The sequence below is a fragment of the Diabrotica undecimpunctata genome, chromosome 6, assembly GCF_040954645.1.
Source record: "Diabrotica undecimpunctata isolate CICGRU chromosome 6, icDiaUnde3, whole genome shotgun sequence".
In the NCBI taxonomy this organism is placed as follows: domain Eukaryota; kingdom Metazoa; phylum Arthropoda; class Insecta; order Coleoptera; family Chrysomelidae; genus Diabrotica; species Diabrotica undecimpunctata.
The window spans coordinates 47,666,056-47,689,958 of record NC_092808.1 but is presented as its reverse complement, the minus strand read 5'-3'; the positions used below and the strand labels follow the sequence as shown (position 1 = coordinate 47,689,958).

Sequence of the window (23,903 nt, the reverse complement as noted above, 5' to 3'; positions counted from 1 at the left end):
ATTAATTGCGCATATGGCAAAGCCGTCATTACGTAATGGATAATTAATGTACCTAACAATCATCTATAACAGGTATATACTACTACAAAATCAAATCTCATAATTCGATATTGATCTGAAATTACCTGGAAATAGCAAAACCGCTAATCAGGCTTCGAGCCGTATTCGAGATGATTATAGGTAACCCCAGTGAACAGGTATCGACAAATTACTTTGAGAACAAAATAGAACGCATGGAAAGTTACTAAAAAATCACTTTTCAAATGGGAATAAGCCACAATTAAAGGTCAAAGCACGTCCATTGACGTCTCAACTTCCACTTCGGAAATCGTTCTCAAAATACAAACATTAGTGATTTAAAGTAATTACTATTCAAATGGGAATAAGCCATGGAATGTTTGTATTTTGAGAACGATTTCCGAAGTGGAAGTTGAGACGTCAATGGACGTGCTTTGACCTTTAATTGTGGCTTATTCCCATTTGAATTGTAATTGCTTTAAAATGCCACAAGAAAATAGCTTCAGAACAATATTAAAAAATCACTTAAAAATGATTCTTTTTTTAGTTTCTTCCATTCAACATTATGGTTAGTTCTAGTTTCTTTCATTTAGCGGGAAAGGTTAATAACATTTCGATTAAAGACCATTTTTCATTTTTTTGACAACATTTTAACTTTGTTTTAAAACAAAATTTCTTCGTGAATGTGCCTATCAAAAAATTCTAATATCTTTTGTCTTACGGAGAATAAATATGTGGTGCAAGGATTGAGTAATGTACAGTGTTGTACATCGATTGCAATACATATTTTTGAGTTTAGCCGCACCTTTTGTAGAGTTTACTTCTGAAACTAAGTCATGCAGATAGGGCATCCCAATAAGAAAACCAGCTTCTACATGTATCTCAAATGGAAACACAATAAAAAAGGGGAAAGTAGTTTTCATCTAGCTTTTAAAAATAGTGTAGTTTCGGCTACATCCCCATCTTCGTTGCACAGCAGCATTCTACAAGCCATTTTTTTAAACTTTGTTAGAAAAAGAGAATATAGTTACGATCGGTCAATTCCCAATTGGTATAATTTTGTCTGTATAATTTTGGTCGCCTTGTAAGCGAATCCGTTGTCTGAATGAAAATAAATTTTTTGCTAGACAAACCATTGCGTTTTTTCTCAAATCGGTATCGTAATGATCCAATAGAACCGTTTGGTAAACTCTAATTATTGTTATATTCTTGTTTAAGTAATTAATGAGAATAATTTCTTTTGCATCCCAAAAATTGTTGCTCTCACGTTTTCGACCGATCGAGTACCCTTGGCTTTCTTCAGCGAGCTGTTATCACTTGTTCTACACTGCTTTGACTGTTCCTTAGTTTAAATCGCATAGAAATGGACACATGACACTAACATAATCCTGCGACCACGACAAAATTTCAATTTTGCTCATGACACGCAACACTTGCGTAAACAACATAAAGTTAGGCTTTGTTTTTCCTTTTTATGAGGAGGTTAGTGATGCAAAAAAATACCTACCTGTTACAAAGTATTTATCCAATACCCAAAGTACCGATTCTTCGTTGTTAGAATTACTTGTTACTTTTGGTACAGAATAAAACTATAACCAAACTAGTAAACTAAGCGGAATGCCTGGATGTCGACAACACAAAACAAAACAAATTCTTTGTCAATTATCATGTCAGTAATCAGCACTTCGAAAGATAAATCGAGGCCACGACGCGGTGTAATGTAAATGATAAAGACGCCCGCCGAAATGGGTGGCGGTTTCTTTGATATTTACATGCTTGCAACTGTAATAAAAAGAAACCTACTGTTTTTTAATATAAATGAAAAAAAAATAGACAGAACGATGGTCCAGAAAAAGAATCTTAATATTTCAGTTTGTTAGTTTGAAATATTTGTTTGCTTTGGGTGGATGGGCGTTGAGAACTAGGACTGAGAGGCTTCGTTTTGCATTTAATTATTGGTCTTATATAATTTGTTTCGATTTATTTTTTAAAATTATGTAATATCAAAATAGATTTTCAAAAAGTTTACGGCGATTTATTTCAAAGCCCGTTATCACGATTGAAAAAGATCAATGATCTCGTATTGGATATGATGTTAACCAATTTATAGCCATTTTCAATTGTATTAGATCGTGGATTTCGAAAGCTTGTAAATAAATTGGAACCATCATTAAGTATTACCTAGCAGAGCTCCTTTCAGCCTTATGCCCCTTGAGTGGGAGCCTTGTAACTGGTTCCCTATATTCGAGGGTTGGAAATCCTTTGATTCCAAGCCTTACTTCAAAGGACTTGTGACTGGATGTATCTCCATAGGTTTGGTTCTTCAGTGACCGTTGAAGGATAAGGATTGTTAATGTGAGCAAATATTGCTCCAGAGAAATAAAATCACCTTTAGTTTATCGACTTATAATTAACTATTTTTAGAGTATACAAGCCTCAACACGGCTCTAGCTGACTATACAGTATCAAAAAATTCTTTCTTTATCACACGTAAAAGAGAAAACCGTATTTATGAGAAAAAATGCCCGATTTCGGCGTAGAGAAATATTTTATACGTGAATTGAGAGTGAATTTAAAATCCGATGCCTCAAGGGCGATCTGTGAGAACTAACTAAAAAATAATACTTGGTGCGTAAAAGTGTAGATTACCCCTCTTGTATTTAGGTGTGAAAACTATTTAAGAGGCTGTGGCGCCATTAAGTCGAGCAAACTTCATAAAGTGACTATTTTACTTATTCTACACTAAGAAAAGTGTAAAGAACTATATTTTTATTTTATATTTTAAAATGATATGTTCATTTCTGGAACACCCCTTATGCCTGCGAAATACGACGAAAAACGTCAAAAACTGAAGCAACTCCTGGAAACTGCTGAACATGTCATGATAAGTACTGATGGTTAGACCTCTATGAACATGGAAGGCTACATAAACTCGGTTCGCTAATCCCAGTCCGAACTGTCTAGTGAATTTAGTAATTATTTTTTTGCGAAGTTAGTTACTTTTTGACAGACTAAAAGTGGCTGGAAATTACTATACAACCAAGCACCCGTACTAGCACCCGTACTCATAGCCAATATTAATAGTAAACAAACTAAATAGTAAATAAAATAGAACTTTGCGAATTACCGACAATCAATATTTATTTATCTGCACCATATAATAAATAGTTATGTTAAATTATAACAACTAAATATATTTTTTTTAAATATATACTACCCAAAATTTGATGGGTTTAGTATACACTTCGACTATTTAGAATAATTCTTCTTTTTTTAAAGAAAGAAGTCTGTAATAGCAGGATACTTGAGCTATTAATACTGAGAAGTAGGAATTGTTGTGTTGTAGGTTTCCGACAATGAATCTGTCAAAATTTGTCCGAGCTAAGCGAATGGAGTTTAGCAAACGACATACTGCAGAAAATATAGTTAAGGAAATAACTAGCCTGATCTCATGGGATCACATTCTTTGTTTCGCCCATATGATAAATTTAATTGTTAGAGATGCATTAAAAAATATGGAAGACTTGCAAAAAAATCCAAAAAATTGTAGATTTCTTTCACCGAAGTTCGAACGCGACTGCTAAACTCATACCTACTCAAAATCAAATGAAAGATAAGTGATGTGGTAACAAGGTGGAACTAGACATAGTTTATGTTTGACCTTTGGCTGCAACAGTTGGTTTTATTTAATCCTATTAATCTTTCAACTGAAGAAGAATAGACGATATTAAAAGAACTTTGTCATATTTTAAAGCATTTTGAAGCAGTTACTGTTGAAATGCGCGCAGAAAAGCAAGTAACCCTCTCCAATTATAAAAGAGAACGAATTAAAGTTAAAGTATTTAGTCAAGCAGGAAGAACTGTAATAAATTCTCTGCTTGCCTCGATTATTGCCCGTTTTGGAAATCCTAAAGGCATTCAATAAAACTACAACCAAACTAGTAAACTAAGCGAAATATAATACCCGAATTTCGGCTACACAAAACAACACAAATCCTTTGTCGATTGGCATGTCAGTAATCAGCACTTCGAAAGATAAATGCATGTCGAAGACAATTTAAAAAGAGTTCAAAATCAAGTTCAGGAGTTCAGAATGAACTAGTTCATCTTATAGAATATCAGTGTACTGAAATGTTATGAAACAAAATGAAAACATCAACAAGAACCTATTGGATAATACAGAAAATTACAATATGATTTGACAATTTTGATATATGTGTAAAAAACTATTTGCATGTACTTAATAATTTCAACAGCAGTCGTCATCGCCGAAATCAAAATGTTTTCTGAAGAGCCAAACCTTCAAAGAAAAAGATCTCGGTTAGTGGTGAAAGGCAAAGAGTGTATCCCTGGTTATCTAAATTACCCAAAAAGTATTTATGCGCCTGTGCCACTTCTGTTCCATGCCAACGCATATTTTCTAAAAGCCGGTCAAATAGTAAGCAAATGAAGAAACAGATTAATATCAAAAAATGTAGAAAAGCTACTATTTGCATTGTAACGATTTATAAAAATAAGCAATTTTTATTTGTTTGATTTGTCAATTATATTTTATTTTCTATTTTTTTTTTGTTTCGTGAGAAAGAAACAAGTTTTTATTATGCTTAATAAAATCCCAGTTAACTAAGTTTGAAATATTTTTATTAATAATAATAAGTACCGAAGACTTACTACCTTTTAAATACTATTCGCTAAAGTCACAAATATTGTACTATAATCGGTTCACAATTTGTCGATAGCTCACTACAAGTTTAACCCCAATTAGAGAACTGAAATACAGAGAGGGTAGGTAATACGATATAATAGTAAAAACCAACGTGAACTGACGGTTTAAGATGTTTTCGACTAACCCACCTTGTATCTGAAGGAATACAATACAGCAGTCAACCTTATAACCCTTATACCGATTACGAAGGTATTTTGGTTACAGATGACCGACCAGTGTCGTAGAGTATATGATTGAAACATTATACATTTATTTGAACTAAATAAATATATTTTTTAAATTGTACTTATATAAATTGTATTTTTGTTTTAATAAAACTTCTTTATTTTATTCAAAAATAAAAAGTTTCTTGCCATTTGTAAAAGATACATTTATTTAATTAAGGGGAAAGGCGCCAAATGTCGCCTGGCAAAATTTTCAATGTGTTTTAAATGTATCCATTATTTTCGAATCCGGAGAAAACTAATAAATACTTTTGAAAAATTTAAACGCAGAATGAAAGATTACATTACTACCGAGGGCAGAAAGTCCCTGAAAACTTCTACAGTGTTTATTTTAATATGTTATGTAACAGGGGTGAAAATAAAAGAGAAAATATAGTATAATTTTTAATTGAAAATAGTGCATGCAAAAGAAACTTTTTATTTATTCTAATAAATATTTCATTCTGCCTTTAAATTTTTCAAAAATGCTTTTTAGTTTTCTCAGGATTTGAAAAAAATATGGATACATTTAAAACACATTGAACATTTTGACAGGCAACACTTTGCGCCTTTCCCCTTTAATACATTACGATTACAACTACTATTACTTACCTTATATAATTACGATTAGAAAACTATTCAAATTCAAAATAAATAGGATCAACTTCGGAATCCGAGTCGTCTTGAGGGTTAATAATTAGCGGTTGTGTCTCTACGGTCGCATCAATTATGTTATCAAGATCCCACATTTTTTGTTCTTCTATTACATGTCTTACTGCATCTTGCCAGTTTTGTTCTGTAATATGTTGTAAAGACTCGTATAACAATTCACGTACAGCTTGTATTTTATAAGACGTATTTTTTCTAGCCCATTTTCTAGCACTTTTAATTTGTGCCCAAATGAGTTCAATTGGATTTATTTCGCAGTGGTAGGGTGGAAGTCTAAGGACTGTGATGTTTCGCCTTTCCGCCATTTTGTCAACTACGTATTTCTTGAACTTAGATTTGTGTTGCCGGGCAATTTTTAAAAGATCTGCTTTTACCATTCCATCTTCGTAAGGCAGATACTTATTCCGCAGCCAGTCAAGAATATCCTGTTTCATCCACGCAGTCGTTGGAAGTCTTTCTACTAGTCGTAAATGATAAGGTGCAATATCTAATACTATAATTGAATTTGGTGGTATGTGTTCAATCATCTGCTCAAAATACTCTTCGAAAACATCAGCTGTCATCTCCTCGTGATAGTCTTTTGTGCTTTTGGACTGAAATTCCAACAAACCATGCTTAACAAATCCTTTTTCACTGCCAATGTGAGAAATTATTAATCTACTGCCTTTACCAGAAGGTGGGGAGATACCAGTAGACCAACCTTCCATAAAGGCTTGCCTGGAGCTTAATATATTTTTATCTGACCAAATTTTTTTTAGAGTATGACCTGAGTTTACCCACGTTTCATCCTTCCTTCAGCCCGGAATTTTCGTATGGATCTTAGATAATTTCTTCTCCAGCATATTATCTCCTCCCGGTCAATCAAAAGTGATTTTCGGTCTGATTTCTCCCACTGGAAATTTAATTCTTTTAAAACTTTCCACAATTTAGTTCGTCCGATATGAGGCAAATCCGGGTCGTCTCTAACTTCTTGTAAAATTTTGTTTAGGTTTGGTATTTTTTTTTTGAAAAAAAAAATCCATGAATTTTCCTTCGAATACCATTTTTGGCAAATTAATCTATTTCAATATGCTTTTTCCCTCTCTTTAAGTGTTCGTTTGTGTTTGCCTTAGCTATACCGTGTTTTTTTCTTTCTGATAGGAACCTATATATAGTTTACTCCCCTACGCCAGTCATGTTGGCGCAACTTTCGACTATGTTGCGAACAGTGTTTGTGGGATTCTGAGAAACCAGAGCATCGTGAACATTCAGAACAATAGTCTTCTCTCTTGGTGAATAGACAAACTTACTGACTCTACGCAACAGTGCCGGTGTAAAACTTGATGATGTTGATGATGAGACCATCACAAACAATCCAATAAAACTAGCACGAGCGAAAGGTACGTATATGTTCGTAGGTATATGGAATAAAAATCACTCAGGCACTGCATATAATTCGCAAAAGAAATATTCGAGACGCTAATTACTGCCGTAGACGCGGAAACACCGACGAGCCGTAAATTACATGCGATCAAAAACGTACTAAACAAAAAAATTGTTTTCGTTCGTAATAACTTCACCCTTTCAAGATAAGTTTCGAATATAAACTGAACAGACGAGGCACCTGGCCAAAGCCGGCATCTTTATACCCATTATATTATTAAAAATCTGGGGAATTCCATCCTAATTATCTTGCAACGAATACTACCTTCGGATATGAATTCCAGGTTTTCTAGTAAAGTGATTAAACGCGAAGATTAGTATTGAAATATCCAAAGAGATAAGGTATTCTTATTTACAAAATTGTTAATGGTTAAATTTTTATTTTTATTAATATAATATAATAACCAACATTAGCCGTGAAAGTTTTAATTGTTTTTTGATAAATACATAGATTAGTATTAAAACATTATTAATATTGATAAACATTTTGGAAAGGAAAATAAATGTAAAACGCATTAATTTTAATGAATAAACACCTCAGGAACGCCTATGATGATACAAATTTTACGACCGTTTTATGACTTTGAGGCACATTTCGTGCTCTCAACAATTTGTGAACGGATTATAACTGAAGACTAAAAGTACCGAAAGTAACGAGTATAAAGTACCGGATATATCCAAAAGTAACGAGAATCTACATCACTGGTAGGTGCTTGCTAACTGAGCGATATTCGACTTTTTTCGTTTTTTAATAAACAAAAACTGGCTTGCTTTTGACGATTATTTAAACCAAACGTCTTCTTTTTCTTTTTATATAGACATGACTGTCTGTTTTTCAATGTGCCTCCAGTAAGTTGTCATTCCATCATTTGCGTGGTGTTCTTACTGATGGTCTTCCTATTGGGGAACCGTCTCTTGCCGTCTTTACTACTCTATTTGTTGTCATTCGGCTTATATGATCGTTCCATTCTACTCTTCTATTTCTTATCCAGTTTTTGATGTTCTCCACCTTGCATCTATGTCGTATATCTGTACTTCTAGCTCTGTCCCATAGTGTCTTACCATCAATTTTTTTAAGTGTTTTCATCTCTGCTGTTTCTAACATCCTTTTTGTTCTCTCTATGTCAGGTCTTGTTTCTGCCGCGTATGTCATTATTGGTCTGATGACTGTTTTGTAAATTCTGCCTTTCGTTTCTTTCCTGATATTTTTATTTCTCCATTTCTCCATTCTCCAAACTTATTGATATTTTTACTTGAGATTTTGGCAGAAGTTAGGTGAAAGATGTCAAAACCAAGAACAATTTATTCTCAAGTAATGCTATAATATCGAAGACTAAATTAAGACAAAACCGACCCCTTCTAGACAGCATGATACTTTGGGCATCAGCAGCATATATTTCTTCACTTTTTGTGTTAATTGTCCCACTGTAATGCAATAATGATTCGTCTACTGTAATAAGGAAGTTTAATAGACTCCAACAATATTTTAACTGGAGTTTCAGATTATTGAGTTGCGTATCAAATTTATTTGTAAAAGAATAATTTCTATTAAAGAAATACAATAGAAAATAATATTCGTTAAATAATGAACCAGACCTTTCATGGAATCCGAATGCTATTCATTTATGATAATTTACAAATTTATTATCTTTGCCCTTGAACAAAACAATTATGGCATTTTGTTATTTTGCAATGAAAATGACAATGTCGTAAAATAACTATATTATAAAGATATTGAATATTACACCTTATAGGAGTAAGTCTTATTATTAAGTGTCACCTTACACATAATATATAATAGATCAAAAATTAAGAGACATTACAGCAAGAAGCTAAATTCAGTCTGTCGACTGTAAGAGGCGATTTATGGGGAAGGAATGAGAGGTGGTGAAGTGTCAAGATCACAGAAACGCACGCAGGATGCAGGATTCTAGACGTTGTAATCATCTCGCACCGGTCTGAGTTCTTAGTATCCGAGACGAGCTCACGTGGGACCACTCTACAGACGTGAGCTTGTAGTACGTGCCCACTTTGGAGATGAGTGGTAGAGGAGTAGGCTCCTCGGTGGCGCTGGCGACTTGTCCAACGTGTGAGATCGGGACCTTATTTGTACCTTACCTGCGTTCACCTGCTCGCTCTACCACATGTAATACGGGGAGGGTGGAGCCCCATGCTGTAGCTAGCGTGCCACTCTCTACTCTTTCTTGTATTAGTTTGTCTAACATGTTAACTCTTTCTTGTATTCGTTTGTCTAACATGTTAAATGCATTTTCTTCTTAGTTTTTTTGTGGTAATATTTTCTGTTGCTTCATTAAACTAATTTTTAAATGTGCAAATCTAAAAGTGATATTTTTGCTTCTAGTCATTTATAGCATATCAAATGAAGCTATTAAAATAATTTTAATGATGTGTTTAAAACTCATTGTTTTTTATTTGGCCATTTATTGATGTTGTATTTGTGTTAATTATATTTCTGTTTGACCATTTGCCCAAATTTCATTTTTGATATGGAATCTATAAGATTAATATTTTTTTTAGTTCAATCAGTTACGAACATTAAATTGTTTTGCCACTTTCCCATTTAGTTTACTTAATCTTTATAAGGTGCGTTATATATAAGATGATTGCAAATTTTGCTGACCTGCAAATATTTAAACAAAACATGTGACCCAATATTAACATCATCATCATTAACATCAATATTCATTTCCAATATGATTAATAAGGTCTTTTCTTTTCCTTAATAGGTTTTTTGTCTATCCATACCGTTACCATAAATATGCTTTATCACAACTGATTTGCCTTTATTTTAGTGCTTAAGTAACTTCCTCATTTGTTGATATTTGAGAACCGTTGCTGCTGTTATTCTTTCTGCTGCTTCACTGGTTTTGTATCAAACTCTTTTAACGTTATTAAAATATTTCTTGCTGGATATTTTTATGCCCTTATTGAGTTTTTAGTTTTATTTAAAAAGTGAGTGTGGTAGGTCCACCGGAGAATGTTCTCACTATAATAAATAACAGATGCACCAGTACTTCCTTTCTCATAAGATAAAGTGGTGTGCAAATGGATAAAGTTCAATTAAAGATTATTCATTATAATTTGAAACGCAGTAAATTAATTACTCATTTTTTTATTTCTGTAATATTTCTATTCAGTTTTTATCATAAAGACAAGATATTACTAGTTTAAGTTTTAAGTTTATGCATTTTTTGTATAAATTATAAATGTCTAGATATTATATTAATTGATTATAATATAACTGCATATTATTATAAATAAATAAAGTTATTATATTTATTTCCTTTTGTCTAAGCAAGCATAAAATTACCATTACAACAAAAATTAGATCATAGGTATTTATTGCACAAGACGATAAAATTGTACTTTATCTTCGAGAGCGTTTTTTAGCGTCGAGGCGCTAATTATGCTCGAGAAGATAATGCGATTTTATCGTCGTGTGCAATACAACATTTTTTTCTATAGCAAAACTTCAAGTTCAGGTGAAAAATAGAATTTCAAAGAAAATTGTAATTTTTAGCACAAAAATCGCAATTGTGTTGCTTCGTTGCTAGGGATATGAATTACTCTGTCAACAAATGTCAAACAAATGTTACGTTTTGGTTTTTGCGGAGAATATTGTTGCGTTTTGTGTACAAAAAATAAACACGAAATGGACGGAATATCATCTGTTGCAGAATCTTACATTGAATAGTCAATAAGCAATAAGATTGCTGTATCCAAGTGTATACTTGGCGGACCATAAAATCAATCCAGTACCTCGAATCAAGTGTTTAAGCAAACGAGTACAAGTTGTGATGCTCCAAAAATAGATATTTCTAATAATGTTAATTGTAAAATTTCAGTTGTTTTTAATCCTTAATGTGTTTGAATTTGTAAATTTTATTGAAAAAAAAAAGTTAAAACATTTTATCTACTCTTGCTGTTAAAGTGTCACTTTATCTACCCTTGCGGTTAAAGTGATACTTTATCTACTCAAAACAGTTGTTATAGCAACACTTTAACATTAGCTATGTAAAAAACAAATAAAATTAAAATCCACAAGGAAAATAATTCCTGCAGCTGGCGTATACCACGTATCACAAAAAAGAGGTTAATCTTTGTAAATGGGTATATTTTATAAAAACCCTTAAAAGGGCTACATCAAAAACACGAACGTTTTCGGAACAACAGTTCCATCATCAGGTTAAAATTACCTTATATAAAGTTACCAAAGATTGTACATGATGTTATAAATATTATTTGATGTTTAATATTTTAATTAAATTTTACTTCAGGTAACATACACCCATGCTTTAAGTGAGTTCCAGTGTCCGGAGAGTAAACCTCTTCAAACGGACTTCAGCTGGTAACTGATTGACAAGATACCCATGAACGGTGTCGAAAACAAAATGTCAATGTACCATGAAACAATATTAGTTAAACATAGCATTACTACAGCCAAAAGATTCAAAACTTTGATGATGTTAAAAATGATAACAGCAATCTAGGTGTTGTGATTTAAAATTTTTAATTATTTAATATTGGATATAAAAGATGTAAAATTACTGATGTTGTTAAAGATCATGTCATGTTTAAGATAATGACGTATGCATTAGGCAGCTTATATTACTCTTTGTCGTATGGAGGGTGGTCTAAAAAGTGTAATTTGTGACAAATTAGCTAAGATATATGGAATTGTCCTTTTATGTTTACTCTCCGGACACTGGAACTCACTTAAAGCATGGGTGTATGTTACCTGAAGTAAAATTTAATGAAAATATTAAACATCAAATAATATTTATAACATCATGTACAATCTTTGGTAACTTTATATATTTTAAAGGGTTTTTACCCAAATATTTTGGTGGCTCAGGCATGGTAACCTGTAAGTATAACCATTTTGCTTTTTTAACCTTAGTCAAAATTTTAAACCACGTTTGCTTTAATTAAATGGTTTATACTTATTTTAGGTAATTTTAGCCTGATGATGGAACTGTTGTTCCGAAAACGTTCGTGTTTTTGATGTAGCCCTTTTAAGGGTTTTTATAAAATATACATGGGTATAAATATATAATGGGTTAACCCCCAAAACCCCCCCTGGGTGCGCCACTGCTGCTCACCTTAAAAAGCAAATCAATTTACTTCATTTGCTAGTAATAAAATGTTTTGAACATATTGGGTCCTTGTTCAGTGGGTATAAGTATCAAGTTCCTCCTTTTAAAGGTCGGACAAAGCTTTTAAAACGGGAATACTAAACAACTAACTTTATCGCTATTAGTTCTTATACGTTCTACACAAATGAATAAAATAACATTTCAGTATAATTTCAAATATTTTATATTTATACTCGACGGTAGGTTTTCTCTCATTCGCAAACAGAATGTGACGTCATTGAAGCATAAACTATAAAAGTATATCACTTAGGTTGAAGTTATTTTTTTGTAGAGAAGAAATGCAGTTATGCACACCTGATAGCCCGTACCACAGATAGTATGGGACTCATCGGTTTGTCATACCCACTAAAACTACCCTTTTTCGACACGTATAGGCATCCGGAACCACCATTTCGGCGTAACTTCAGATACTTTGGGTTGCCTCTATGTTTCTCTCTCAGTTAGCAATGTCTTCGTCTTTCCTCATTTTCTTTATTGAGCATGATGCGCCTTATGGCTCCCTGTATCATCTTCTACTGGAATTCATTCTGTAGCATTTGCTTGATTATATTGTCCTGAGTTAGTTCCTCTTTCAAGAGCTGGTTGACTTCCTGCCGCTCTCTGTGCCATCTCTCGCAGATGAAGAATGTATGATCTGTAGTATCACGTCCATTGCAATACATGCAGGAATACCTATATGAGTAGTGTCCTTTCCGAAACGCTAAGCGTACGCCCGGAATGTTCCGTGCCTAGTGAGGAGTTGTGTTAGTCAGTCTGCAGTTTATACTTGTATTTAATTCAAGGAGCCAGATTAGGTATAAGCCAATTTGTCCATTGTGTATTTTCTGGTATACATCGTTCCTGAAATTTCACGAGATTTATCTAGCTTGTATTCTTTGTGAGTTCTAGATTGTCGTGCCCTGCCCTACCCTGCCCTGTTGAATATTAATGCTCTCTCTTTAGCCGATAATTCTGTGGACACTGTTCCGGTAACAACTTGCAGCACAGCCGTTGAGACCGCACAGTAAACCAAGGCTATCCTCAATCGATAAGGTATAGACTTAATTGCACCACAAAGTAATGCTCTTTTTTTACTAGTCGGACCATACTTGTGTTTGGCATTAATCTGACCAGCTTTGTTATCTTCTCTTCTGCCACTGTTGCAATTTCTAAGTGCCTTCCAAGTGTCCTGCGAGTGTCAAGAATTATCCCCAGATATGTCAGCTCATTTTACACAGGAATCTTAAAGCTCCCTCTGTGAAAAGGGGCCCCATAAAAATCTTTATTTCTAGGACCCTTTATGAATTATCTGAAGCTTATGGGACGTCATTCACTCGCTAATTCTATTCAGTCAGGCATTTACCTTCCTTTTAATGGCTCCATTATCGTTAGGCGACACTATAAGAACCAAATCGTCTGTATAAGCTATCACTCTCGATTGATAGGTTAAAGTTATTTCTGACTTGGTGTTATATATATATATATATATATATATATATATATATATATATATATATATATGAATTTTGAATCGAATGTTTCCGGGAAAGTTTAGTACCATGTTCGAAATCAAATCTGTACTTTCTACAATTTACAAAGGAGACGATTGATAAACTAAAGAATCAATCAGTTGAGGAATCTAAAAATTTGGTTGGTTTTTAATATATGTCGCTGTAGAATCTGGTGTACATTATTTTTAACATAATTAATGGCTAATATGGCAGAAAGATTTTGTTTCCTTAAAAGCTTACCACAAGTTCGCTCTGAGGAGTCCAAAAGGGCGAAATACGTATAAGCGGATGGTGGTGCTCTCTATGAAATTAAATCTAAACTGTCTGTCGCATTTAGGTTTAGCTTGGTGCTTTCCGATAAAATTGTATGTTCATTTATTATTTATTTTTCAATACTACTCAGATTCTGAACATTAATTTTATTTTTTATTACTAAGAAATTTGCCTTAATTTTAATGATTATATAAAATCCTGATATTGCAAATTTTGTTCTACATACCGAAATGTTTATTATTATTAAACATATTATTCAATCGAAAATTCAGAATTTCAGCCAAAGGTGAAAACGGAATAGTTTAATAAATATTTGTATGTTTTTAAAAAATTCATATTCTAATCATAATTATAAATTGACATTCTTTTTTGTTTTTAGATATAATGGATTTTTACCTCAAGGTGACAGGGGGCGAAGGCGAAGTAAATTCGTTTTCTGTAAAAGACAAGTTGCCAACGGCGTTAAACGGTTACGACACTACGTAGTTAGGACACCACATTCAACACAAGCCATTTTAGATGCCACCCAACATTCAATTTCCTACACATTATCGAGAAATCATGCCGTTATAGTAGAATATACCAATGATGAAGATACCGATATGTTTCAGGTGTGTACTTTTGAATAATTTTAATATAATAGAATAGTTTCGGGAATCATAATGATAATTTCCAGATCTATCATTTATAGAAAGTATACATATTTCACAAAATACTTGTTTTTTGAGTTGATTCACCCAGAATTATACGACATTGGTGATTACCATGACAAAGGCTTCACATATATCTGGCATAAGAAAAAGTTGTCCAGCGTTTAGTATTTCGGTCCAATCTGGAATGTTTCTCAGCCAAGAAGCTTGCTTTCTGCCTACATACCTTCGACTTCTATTTTTCCATTAAGAATCAGCTGCAGTATTTATATACTTATCTATTTTTAATAAATGGCCCAAATTTTTAACCAAATTGGCCAACACTAAAAGACGAAGTCAGCAACAAGAATATTCCAACATTAATTTATTAATAGAAGGTCAAACACCTCATCTGTACATACACAATACATAAACATACAATACACATATACATAACACATAAACTCACAACAAATCAGAATTTGATATCGCTCCTAAGGTAAAGTAACTCAGATCATGGCTGTCTGCCTGAAATATCGAGGCCGAGTGAGGTGCCTGTCGATTTGGTCAACTGCCAACACCAATTGTGTCCTAACCACCCTATAATATTTAAGTTATATTTAGCTATTATATCTTGTGCTTTCTCGCATTTTTCGTTCACCCATTTTGATTTGGTTTTTTTCATTTCTCTTTTAATTTTTCTGTTACAATATATTAGGTATCTATATTTTAACCTCATTTGATTTAACTATTCTAGGTCATTCATGTATTATTTTTAATTTCGTTCCAGTTCTCCGGGATCTTCTGGTTCTATGTTTGGTAGAAACATAGAACCATAAACTTATAATTTTTTATTTTATTGCTTTCTTCTATTTAATAGTTTTTTTAAAATATTACAATCCTAAAACGTTGACCAGAAAATTCCATCATATCGTTTATAGGTAACCGAAAACTAGTTTTCTAAAATAAATTTTACTGCAATCCAATCAAAGTAATGGCTATTTGTTTCTAAAACAGTCAAACTATTCTCGTTGTTTACGACTATATGTAACTTGCAAAAATTAACTATAGCAATTTGAATGTTTTTCAATTAAAATGTCAATCCGAGCGTTAGTAATAAAAAATCTGAATGCATTTCTGTTTTAGAACCTACAACCGAAATGCATTCAGTCACGCGGTTGGTTGTGTCTGCGGAAACGTAATTTATTTGTTTTGCCTTTGTACATTTGACATCAGTTTCTGATTCAATTAACATTTTATTCATTTAGTTTCGGTTAGATTTTATCAAAATTTACATTGGAAAGTTGATATGGTTAACGTTGCAGTTAGTGTTCAATTGGTAAAAGACTGCCAAGCAAACTAGTACAGTGCTTTACAGATATTTTATCGAAATCTAGTAATGAATTAAAACTACCGAAAAGTTAGTTCTTAGTAAGCTTTGATGTCGTTTTTTTTACAAATTTACCGTTATCCATCGTTATAACCTCCCTTGATAAACATTGGAGTTTTATCCAGCCCCACTCTCTTGTTCCATTAGAAGTCTTTGTGAACATGTTAAAGTTGGTGTTTGATTCGTTTTTTTTTTATTTTCAATGATAATTGTTATTCTCAAGAGTTTTGTACACTTATCGATTTTAACTTTTTGTTAACTTTTCAAAGATAGTATGTTCTAATTATACATAGAAGAAAAGAGCGGTCTGAGTGACCGACCCTAAACACCTAAAAGTTTAGACCCTAAAACCGAAATGCATTCAGTCACGCGGTTGGTTGTTAACGTTACAGTTAGTGTTCAATTGGTAAAAGACTGCCAAGCAAACTAGTACAGTTCTTTACAGATATTTTATCGAAATCTAATAATGAATTAAACATTGTAGATTCTTTTCATTTTAGTGATATCATTACCGATTTCCAACTACCGAAAAGTTAGTTCTTAGTAAGCTTTGATGTCGTTTCTTTTACAAATTTACCGTTATCCATCGTTATAACCTCCCTTGATAAACATTGGAGTTTTATCCAGCCCCACTCTCTTGTTCCATTAGAAGTCTTTGTGAACATGTTAAAGTTGGTGTTTGATTCGTTTTTTTTTATTTTCAATGATAATTGTTATTCTCAAGGGTTTTGTACACTTATCGATTTTAACTTTTTGTTAACTTTTCAAAGATAGTATGTTCTAATTATACATAGAAGAAAAGAGCGGTCTGAGTGACCGACCCTAAAGACCTAAAAATTTAGACCCTAAAACCGAAATGCATTCAGTCACGCGGTTGGTTGTTAACGTTACAGTTAGTGTTCAATTGGTAAAAGACTGCCAAGCAAACTAGTACAGTTCTTTACAGATATTTTATCGAAATCTAATAATGAATTAAACATTGTAGATTCTTTTCATTTTAGTGATATCATTACTGATTTCCAACTACCGAAAAGTTAGTTCTTAGTAAGCTTTGATGTCGTTTTTTTTTTTTACAAATTTACCGTTATCCATCGTTATAACCTCCTTTGATAAACATTGGAGTTTTATCCAGCTCCACTCTCTTGTTCCATGAGAAGTCTTTGTGTACATGTTAAAGTTGGTGTTTGATTCATTTTTTTTTATTTTCAATGATAATTGTTATTCACAAGAGTTTTGTACACTTATGGATTTTAACTTTTTGTTAACTTTTCAAAGATAGCATGTTCTAATTATACATAGAAGATAAGAGCGGTCTGAGTGACCGACTTGTGGCATGTATTTTTAAAACAACGTTTACCAATATTTTTCTTTCTTAATATAGCAATAAAACAATATTTTAGGTATTTGGAAATGAAGCTTCTATACTGGCGGTGTATAACTTTTTCTCTATAGTAAAATGCTATAGGCGTGAGACGAGTCACGGAAGAAGCGACACAAGACGACGTCACAAGTAGCATCGCGACATAGCGGTCTTATTCGTTTATTCTTACAGATTCAAATTAAAAGCTGCATGATAAACAACTAACAAAATACGGACTTTCAATAAAAAGTAAAAAATTAAAAGAATATCTGTCAATAAAAGATGTAGTAAAACAGACAGAAAAATACAAGATCGATACTAGAATCCGATTCGTAACGATTCTCGAACGATTAAAATGTAAAAGTCCATAAATGTCATCGAATTAATAAAAATGTTTGTTTAAATTTTTTTTCTACACATTTCTCGTTTTAAAATAATGTATACTTTGGAAGAGATTTCTAAAGCAGCACATAATAAATATGGCTTTTTGCGAAATAGCCGTCACAGAAAATAATTGGAAGAGTCCATTTACGTCACGAGGGAGTCCATTGTACAACATGTAAACCATATCAATTTTATTAAAATCTCTAAAATTAATAAATAAATAATAAAATGACTTTATTCAATTTTAAAAATATTATTTAAAATTTAAAACTACAGAAAACATAGTATAAAGCTTCGCGCTAGTCTCTAGTACAGACTACTGTACCACTTTTTTTTAATAAAATTTAATAGCAATTTTCTAAAAAGAAAAAAAATTAAACGAAAAGTTTCCTTGCTTCTGTACTTACTCGATAAGGCGAAACGCGTGTGTCGTTAGCTCAAAAGGTGGCAACTGTCACGGTATTCGGCACGAAGTGACGTTTCGTTGCGTTATACCGTTTGTTGAATTCGTGGTTCCGATAAGACTTGCCTTTCGGATATCTGGCTAGCGTTCGTGTGCTTCGTTTCGATTGTTAACTTACCTCCAGCATAATACGATTCTAGGACACTGCCAGGCGGGGAGTTTGACTAGAGCGGTACATCTGTCAAAGAATAACGCAGGTGTCCTAAGACCAGCTCAGCGAAGACAGAAACGTACAGCAAAAGGGCAAAAGCTGGCTTGATCCTGATGTTCAGTTTGCATAAGGGCAGCGAAAGCACGCCCAATCGATCTTTTTGGCTTATCATTAGGCTTAAATGAGTCCTATTTGGATGCGAGATGCGATTATTATCATATTCAGCTATAGATTACTCGAAATGCATATTCGAAATATTTGGTTCCATGTTGTGAGCAAGAGTCCATTTATCGTTGTCAAAATATTCTTTTGTACTTGAATGTTTAAAGATTATAAAGCTTTTTATAGAATAGCAATTAATTTAGTAGTTTTTTAGAAAAAAACACTAATTAAGGCGTTTTCCAACAAAAAATTGCAAATAGCTCAAAAAGGAAGCATTTTTCGAAAAATTGCCAAGATAGAAAAATTATTTATTTCGATAAGACACGCCTAAAAAAAGCCACGTAAAAGAAATTTTACTCGCAGCGATTCGGGAAATTGTTTTTTTGTTATGTTATTTGATAATAACCATTTCCGGCCCATTTGGAAAAATAACAAAAATTCATTTGAACTTTAAACAAATTATAAAATCGAGTAAAAAAGTTTGATGAGGTAGTAATGCAAAAAAAAATTAGTCGGTTTATGGTCTGCTTGTAGGGGTAAACCGCTCGCCTAATGAGCACACGAGTACAATGACAAGATGATTAATCATGAAAAAAACAGACATGAAAAAGAGAAAAATCAACTATCAATTTTGAAAAAAACAACTTGTTGATTATACATTTTCCCTTAATTTTTTATTCAAACAAACGTCAAACTATTTAAGATGTAATTTTCATTGTATTCAATTGTGATACATATTAACTCACAACCGATGTAAATTTAACTGTGAAATTTACTGCGAAAGTGGTTCTTACAACAAGTAACAAATTCTACGGGAAAAATCTTAACCAAATTGCATGCCGTAATGCTCTTTTATCAGTTTTTTAGATTACCTTTTAACAATTTTATCAAGTTTTTAATAAAATATTGTTATTTTGTTGATTAAACCACGTATATTTTTCTCCCAAAACGTATATTCCATACGTAATTACATATCGTGTTTTTATGTGCAATTTTTAATTACTAAAAGCTTATTTTCTCGTGAAAGACGAACACGAAGAACCATTTAATCCTTGTTTGAATTAATAATTTTTTTACTGTAAAGCCCTCACTTTTCTTACATTTTACATGTATATACTGATGTATAAATTATTTTTAGATTGGTAGATCATCAGAAGCCCCCATAGATTTCGTCGTAATGGATACCATAGCCGGCGATAAGACGGGAGATACGAGAGTTAACCAAAGTACGATATCGAGGTTTGCCTGTAGGATATTATGTGATAGAAATAATCCAAAAATAGCTAGGATATACGCCGCCGGCTTCGATACTTCTAGAAATATATTTTTAGGGGTAAGTAGTTAGATGTACGAGGTATGCGTCATGAATTCTAGTCATATCAAAAACATCAACTAGGTGAAACATAACAATTTGTATTGTTTCACTATAATCTTCCTTTATTTCAAAAATCATGCAAAATTATATATCCTTATATTATGTATAACTTGAGCGTTCAGACTCGAGTGCCATAATTACAGTTATATACCGATGCTCGTAAGTCATTACTTTACTTAAACAGTACTTTTAAAGTATTTTTTAAATAAAAAAAAATAAATAATAATCCTTTGCAACCACGGCTAAATTGCTTTATTTATGTTACAATTTCTTAAAGTCGTTTTTACGGATAGATTGTAAAATAATGCCAAGAGGTATTATCGTACATTATTGTGCTATAATTTTTTTGTTAATTTACTTGGACTTGTTGAATTACAGTTGTATTAGAATTTTGCGTTTTAACATCAATAAGTAAAATCGTAATAAAAAGAAGAAAATAATATATTTGTTCTAATTTATTTAAATCACTTATGTTACTACAATAAACAATGTGTGGAGTGGATAAAGTAAACTCTTTATTGGGTCTTTACAGAAGTCCAAGGCGTAGTAAAAGATGGTATTTTACAACGTCTGATGATGCTACCAGAACAGATGCGTTAGATAACTGGCGACTTACCGCTAAAAGAAGATGTAGATTTTGTAAAACTGGCTATACAACTGTGCAGTGTGAAAAATTTAACATGCGGCTTTGTTTTACACCGAACAAAAATTGTTTTTATCATTCCACCATTAGAATTAGGCCTATATTTATAATTTTTTAGTCTTAGCCACTTTATACGTAAAAGTAGCTTTTATTAAATCTGTGATGTATTAACCTGAACTATTTTGCTAATACACACATGTGCTCTAGACGTTGCTGCTTTAAATAAAGGACGGACATTAAACGGAATAATTTTATTGTATAAATTAAAGTAACAAACAAGAGACAAATATAGGATCTAATTTCCTTAAATACTATTTACGTAGAGTGGGGTGGCCACCAACACCACAAGAAATACAAATAATTCAAATCTAATATGTCACATCATTCCTCCCCTTAAAAAAACATGCAAATATTTTATACTTTATTATAAAAAAAATATTTTAGTTATTACTTAAGTGTCGTGCCCTAACTCTATTTTACTTTATCTTTGATACCTCGCGTTTTTAATAGCTGGCAACCCTAATTTGCGACCATTTTTTTCTCAGGCAACATTATATCATCATATTAAGAAAAAAATTAGCTTTACTTTGATAACATGCATATACGTCACCAACAACAATTTTTTTTTAAACAATAACTGAATAAAACGAAATTTTTTTTAACAATTAATTACTATAAATTGAATTAAAAATATTTGCTGCCACTTTTTGACTCAACCGAATATCAATGTACTCTCCTAATTTTAAATATATGAAAAAATGTGAGTTTGATTAACTACGTTATAAACGTAGTGATTTTGCAATGGGATCTTGTACGATATGAACAACACCGAACAAAGAAGTGGTCCAAAAATCCTTGAATGTAAGTTAGACATGCGGTAAATCAATTGAAAAGCAGTAAAAGTCCAGGCCATGATGAAGTTCTCACAAATTTTACAACAGGTCGATATTAAACAACTCATGTATATTTGTATATTTGTAATGTAATATACGACTCTGAACAATTCCATTGCATTGCTTAAAATCTTGTATACATGGCGAGCACCAGGAGATCGTCTAGGTCATATGATACGAAATCAAATTGATTACATCTTGATAAACAAAAGATTCCGCAACTATATAAAAAGAGTGGCCGTTTACCTTGGTGCGGACATCTCGTCTGACCACAATCCCCTAATTGCGAATGTAAGACTTCGATTGGCAAAGGTTAAAAAGCCATCTAATAAAAAATACATAAACACTAGCTTAGCTTAGATCTACATACAGTAAGCACATCAACGAGAACTTGAGAAACATACAAGGAAATAACATAGAGGAAACCTATGAGAAAATAAAAATAGCTATAGTCGAGGCTGACGAAGTAGTCGCAAGTAAAATAAAAAGAAATCACAAAAAACGAGTGGATGACGGAAGAGATACTTGATCTAATGGAGCAACGCAGACAGTACAAAGTACATCAGAATCAACAGGAATACAAGGGAATCCAACGTACAATAAGGGCAAGAATTAAAAACGCAAAGGAAAGCTGGATGAAAGAACGTTGTGAAGAATTGGAGTCACTACAAAAAAAGGGAGACAGCTTTGGACTACATAAAAATGTCAAAGAAATTTCGAGTATATACAAGAAACACCATGAGACTCGCCTGAAGAACGATCAAGGAAACTACGTTCATACCCAGGAAGAACTAGCTAAAATCTGGGCAAACTATGTTTCGTCCCTCTTTGCGGATAATAGACCGAATCTGCCAACTACTAACTTACCCACGGAAAATTTATCCGGCCCTCCCATTATTCGCTCCGAGGTGGAGTACGCTATAAAAGTAGATAAACTAGGCAAGGCCCCTGGACCGGATGGAATTACTACGGAAGCCATACAAATGTTGGAAGATGATAATATCGAGATGCTGGTAACAATTTTCAATGCCATATATAACACCGGCCACATTCCAACTGATTGGCTTTATTCAACCTCTATAATGATCCCTAAATCACAAAGAGCGACAAAATGCAAAGAGCACAGACTGATAAATTTAATGAGCCATTTGCTTAAGGTGTTTCTTCGCATCCTTCACACAAGAATGTTCAGAAAGCTGGAAGATACAATTTGGTTTCAAGAGCGGACTGGGTACACGTGAAGCAGCTTTCTGCTTGAATACGCTTGTACAAAACTGCATGGATCAACGAAAGGATATAGTCATAACATTCCTCGATTATGAAAAAGCGTTTAACACCGTAAAACATGACGCAATGATAAAAATGCTACACAACGCTAACATTGACGAGAAAGATATAAGAGTTATCCAGAATCTCTATTGGAATCAAAAAGCACGAGTGAGACTAAACAAGTCAACCAACACAGAAGAATTTGAAATTTTAAGAGGGGTGCGACAAGGGTGTATTTTGTCTCCTATGCTCTTCAATCTCTATGTGGAGAACATTTTTGCAGAGTCACTGGAAGGCTCTGAGTGTGGAATAAAGGTAAACGGGTTCCCGATAAATAACATTCGTTACGCCGACGACACCGCGCTATAACAGACAACGAACATGATATGCAGTTGATGTTAAATAAAATAAACACCGTAGGAAAAATATATGGCTTGAAGATAAGTGCGAATGATGATGAATGACCAATGGGATCTTCAACAAGAAATAAAATGCCGTACCGAACAAGCAAGACAAGTTTTCATCAAATTTAAACCACTACTATGTAACCGAAATCTTTCTTTCAATCTCCGCTACAGGATGGTTAAATGCTATGTATGGTCCATATTGTTATACGGCATGGAATCATGGACGTTAAGAGTACCTTCCATTATTAAGTTGGAGGCCTTCGAAATGTGGACGTTACGAAAAATGTTCCACATACCATGGACAGATAGGGTGAGAAACGAGGAAGTCTTAAGAAAGGCAAATACTGAGAGAGAACTACTCAATTTGATCAAGGTACGAAAAATTGGATACCTCGGTCATATTCTGAGAGGAAAAGACGCAATCCCTCAACTAATCATCCAGGGAAAGATTGAAGGCAAGAGAGGAGAGTAGAGGAGAAGGCAAACAAATGTCGTGGCTATTGAACATAAAGAACTGGACAGGCATAAATAAGACTGGCGACATGCCGCAAAAGACAGACGTCTTGCCTTAAAATAATTCGCCAAAGCACTATAGGTGCACGGCACTATAAGAAGGAGAACCTTAAAATCAACCTTTGTCGCCATATCAAAGAAAACAACTCCCACAGTTTTTTAAGACTACAGACTAATCAGTTCGATGAGTCATTCTCTCAAGGCATTTTTAAGGGTAATTCATTCGACGATATGCAAGAAGTGCAATGACATGACTGTGGCCACACAGTTCCGATTTATCAAAGGG

The 23,903-nt window shown here is 33.0% G+C and overlaps 1 protein-coding gene across 4 annotated transcripts in view; it reads left to right on the top strand.

The window, feature by feature from the left end:
* Positions 1-23,903, top strand: part of Pli (E3 ubiquitin-protein ligase pellino) — a 298,776-nt gene that overhangs the window by 227,715 nt on the left and 47,158 nt on the right. For all 4 annotated transcript variants that reach the window (XM_072534651.1, XM_072534650.1, XM_072534654.1 and 1 more), the window contains exons 3-4: positions 14,358-14,589; positions 19,656-19,850. In XM_072534651.1, coding sequence (XP_072390752.1) covers positions 14,358-14,589; positions 19,656-19,850 — 427 coding nt within the window. The remainder of the gene's footprint in view (positions 1-14,357; positions 14,590-19,655; positions 19,851-23,903) is intronic.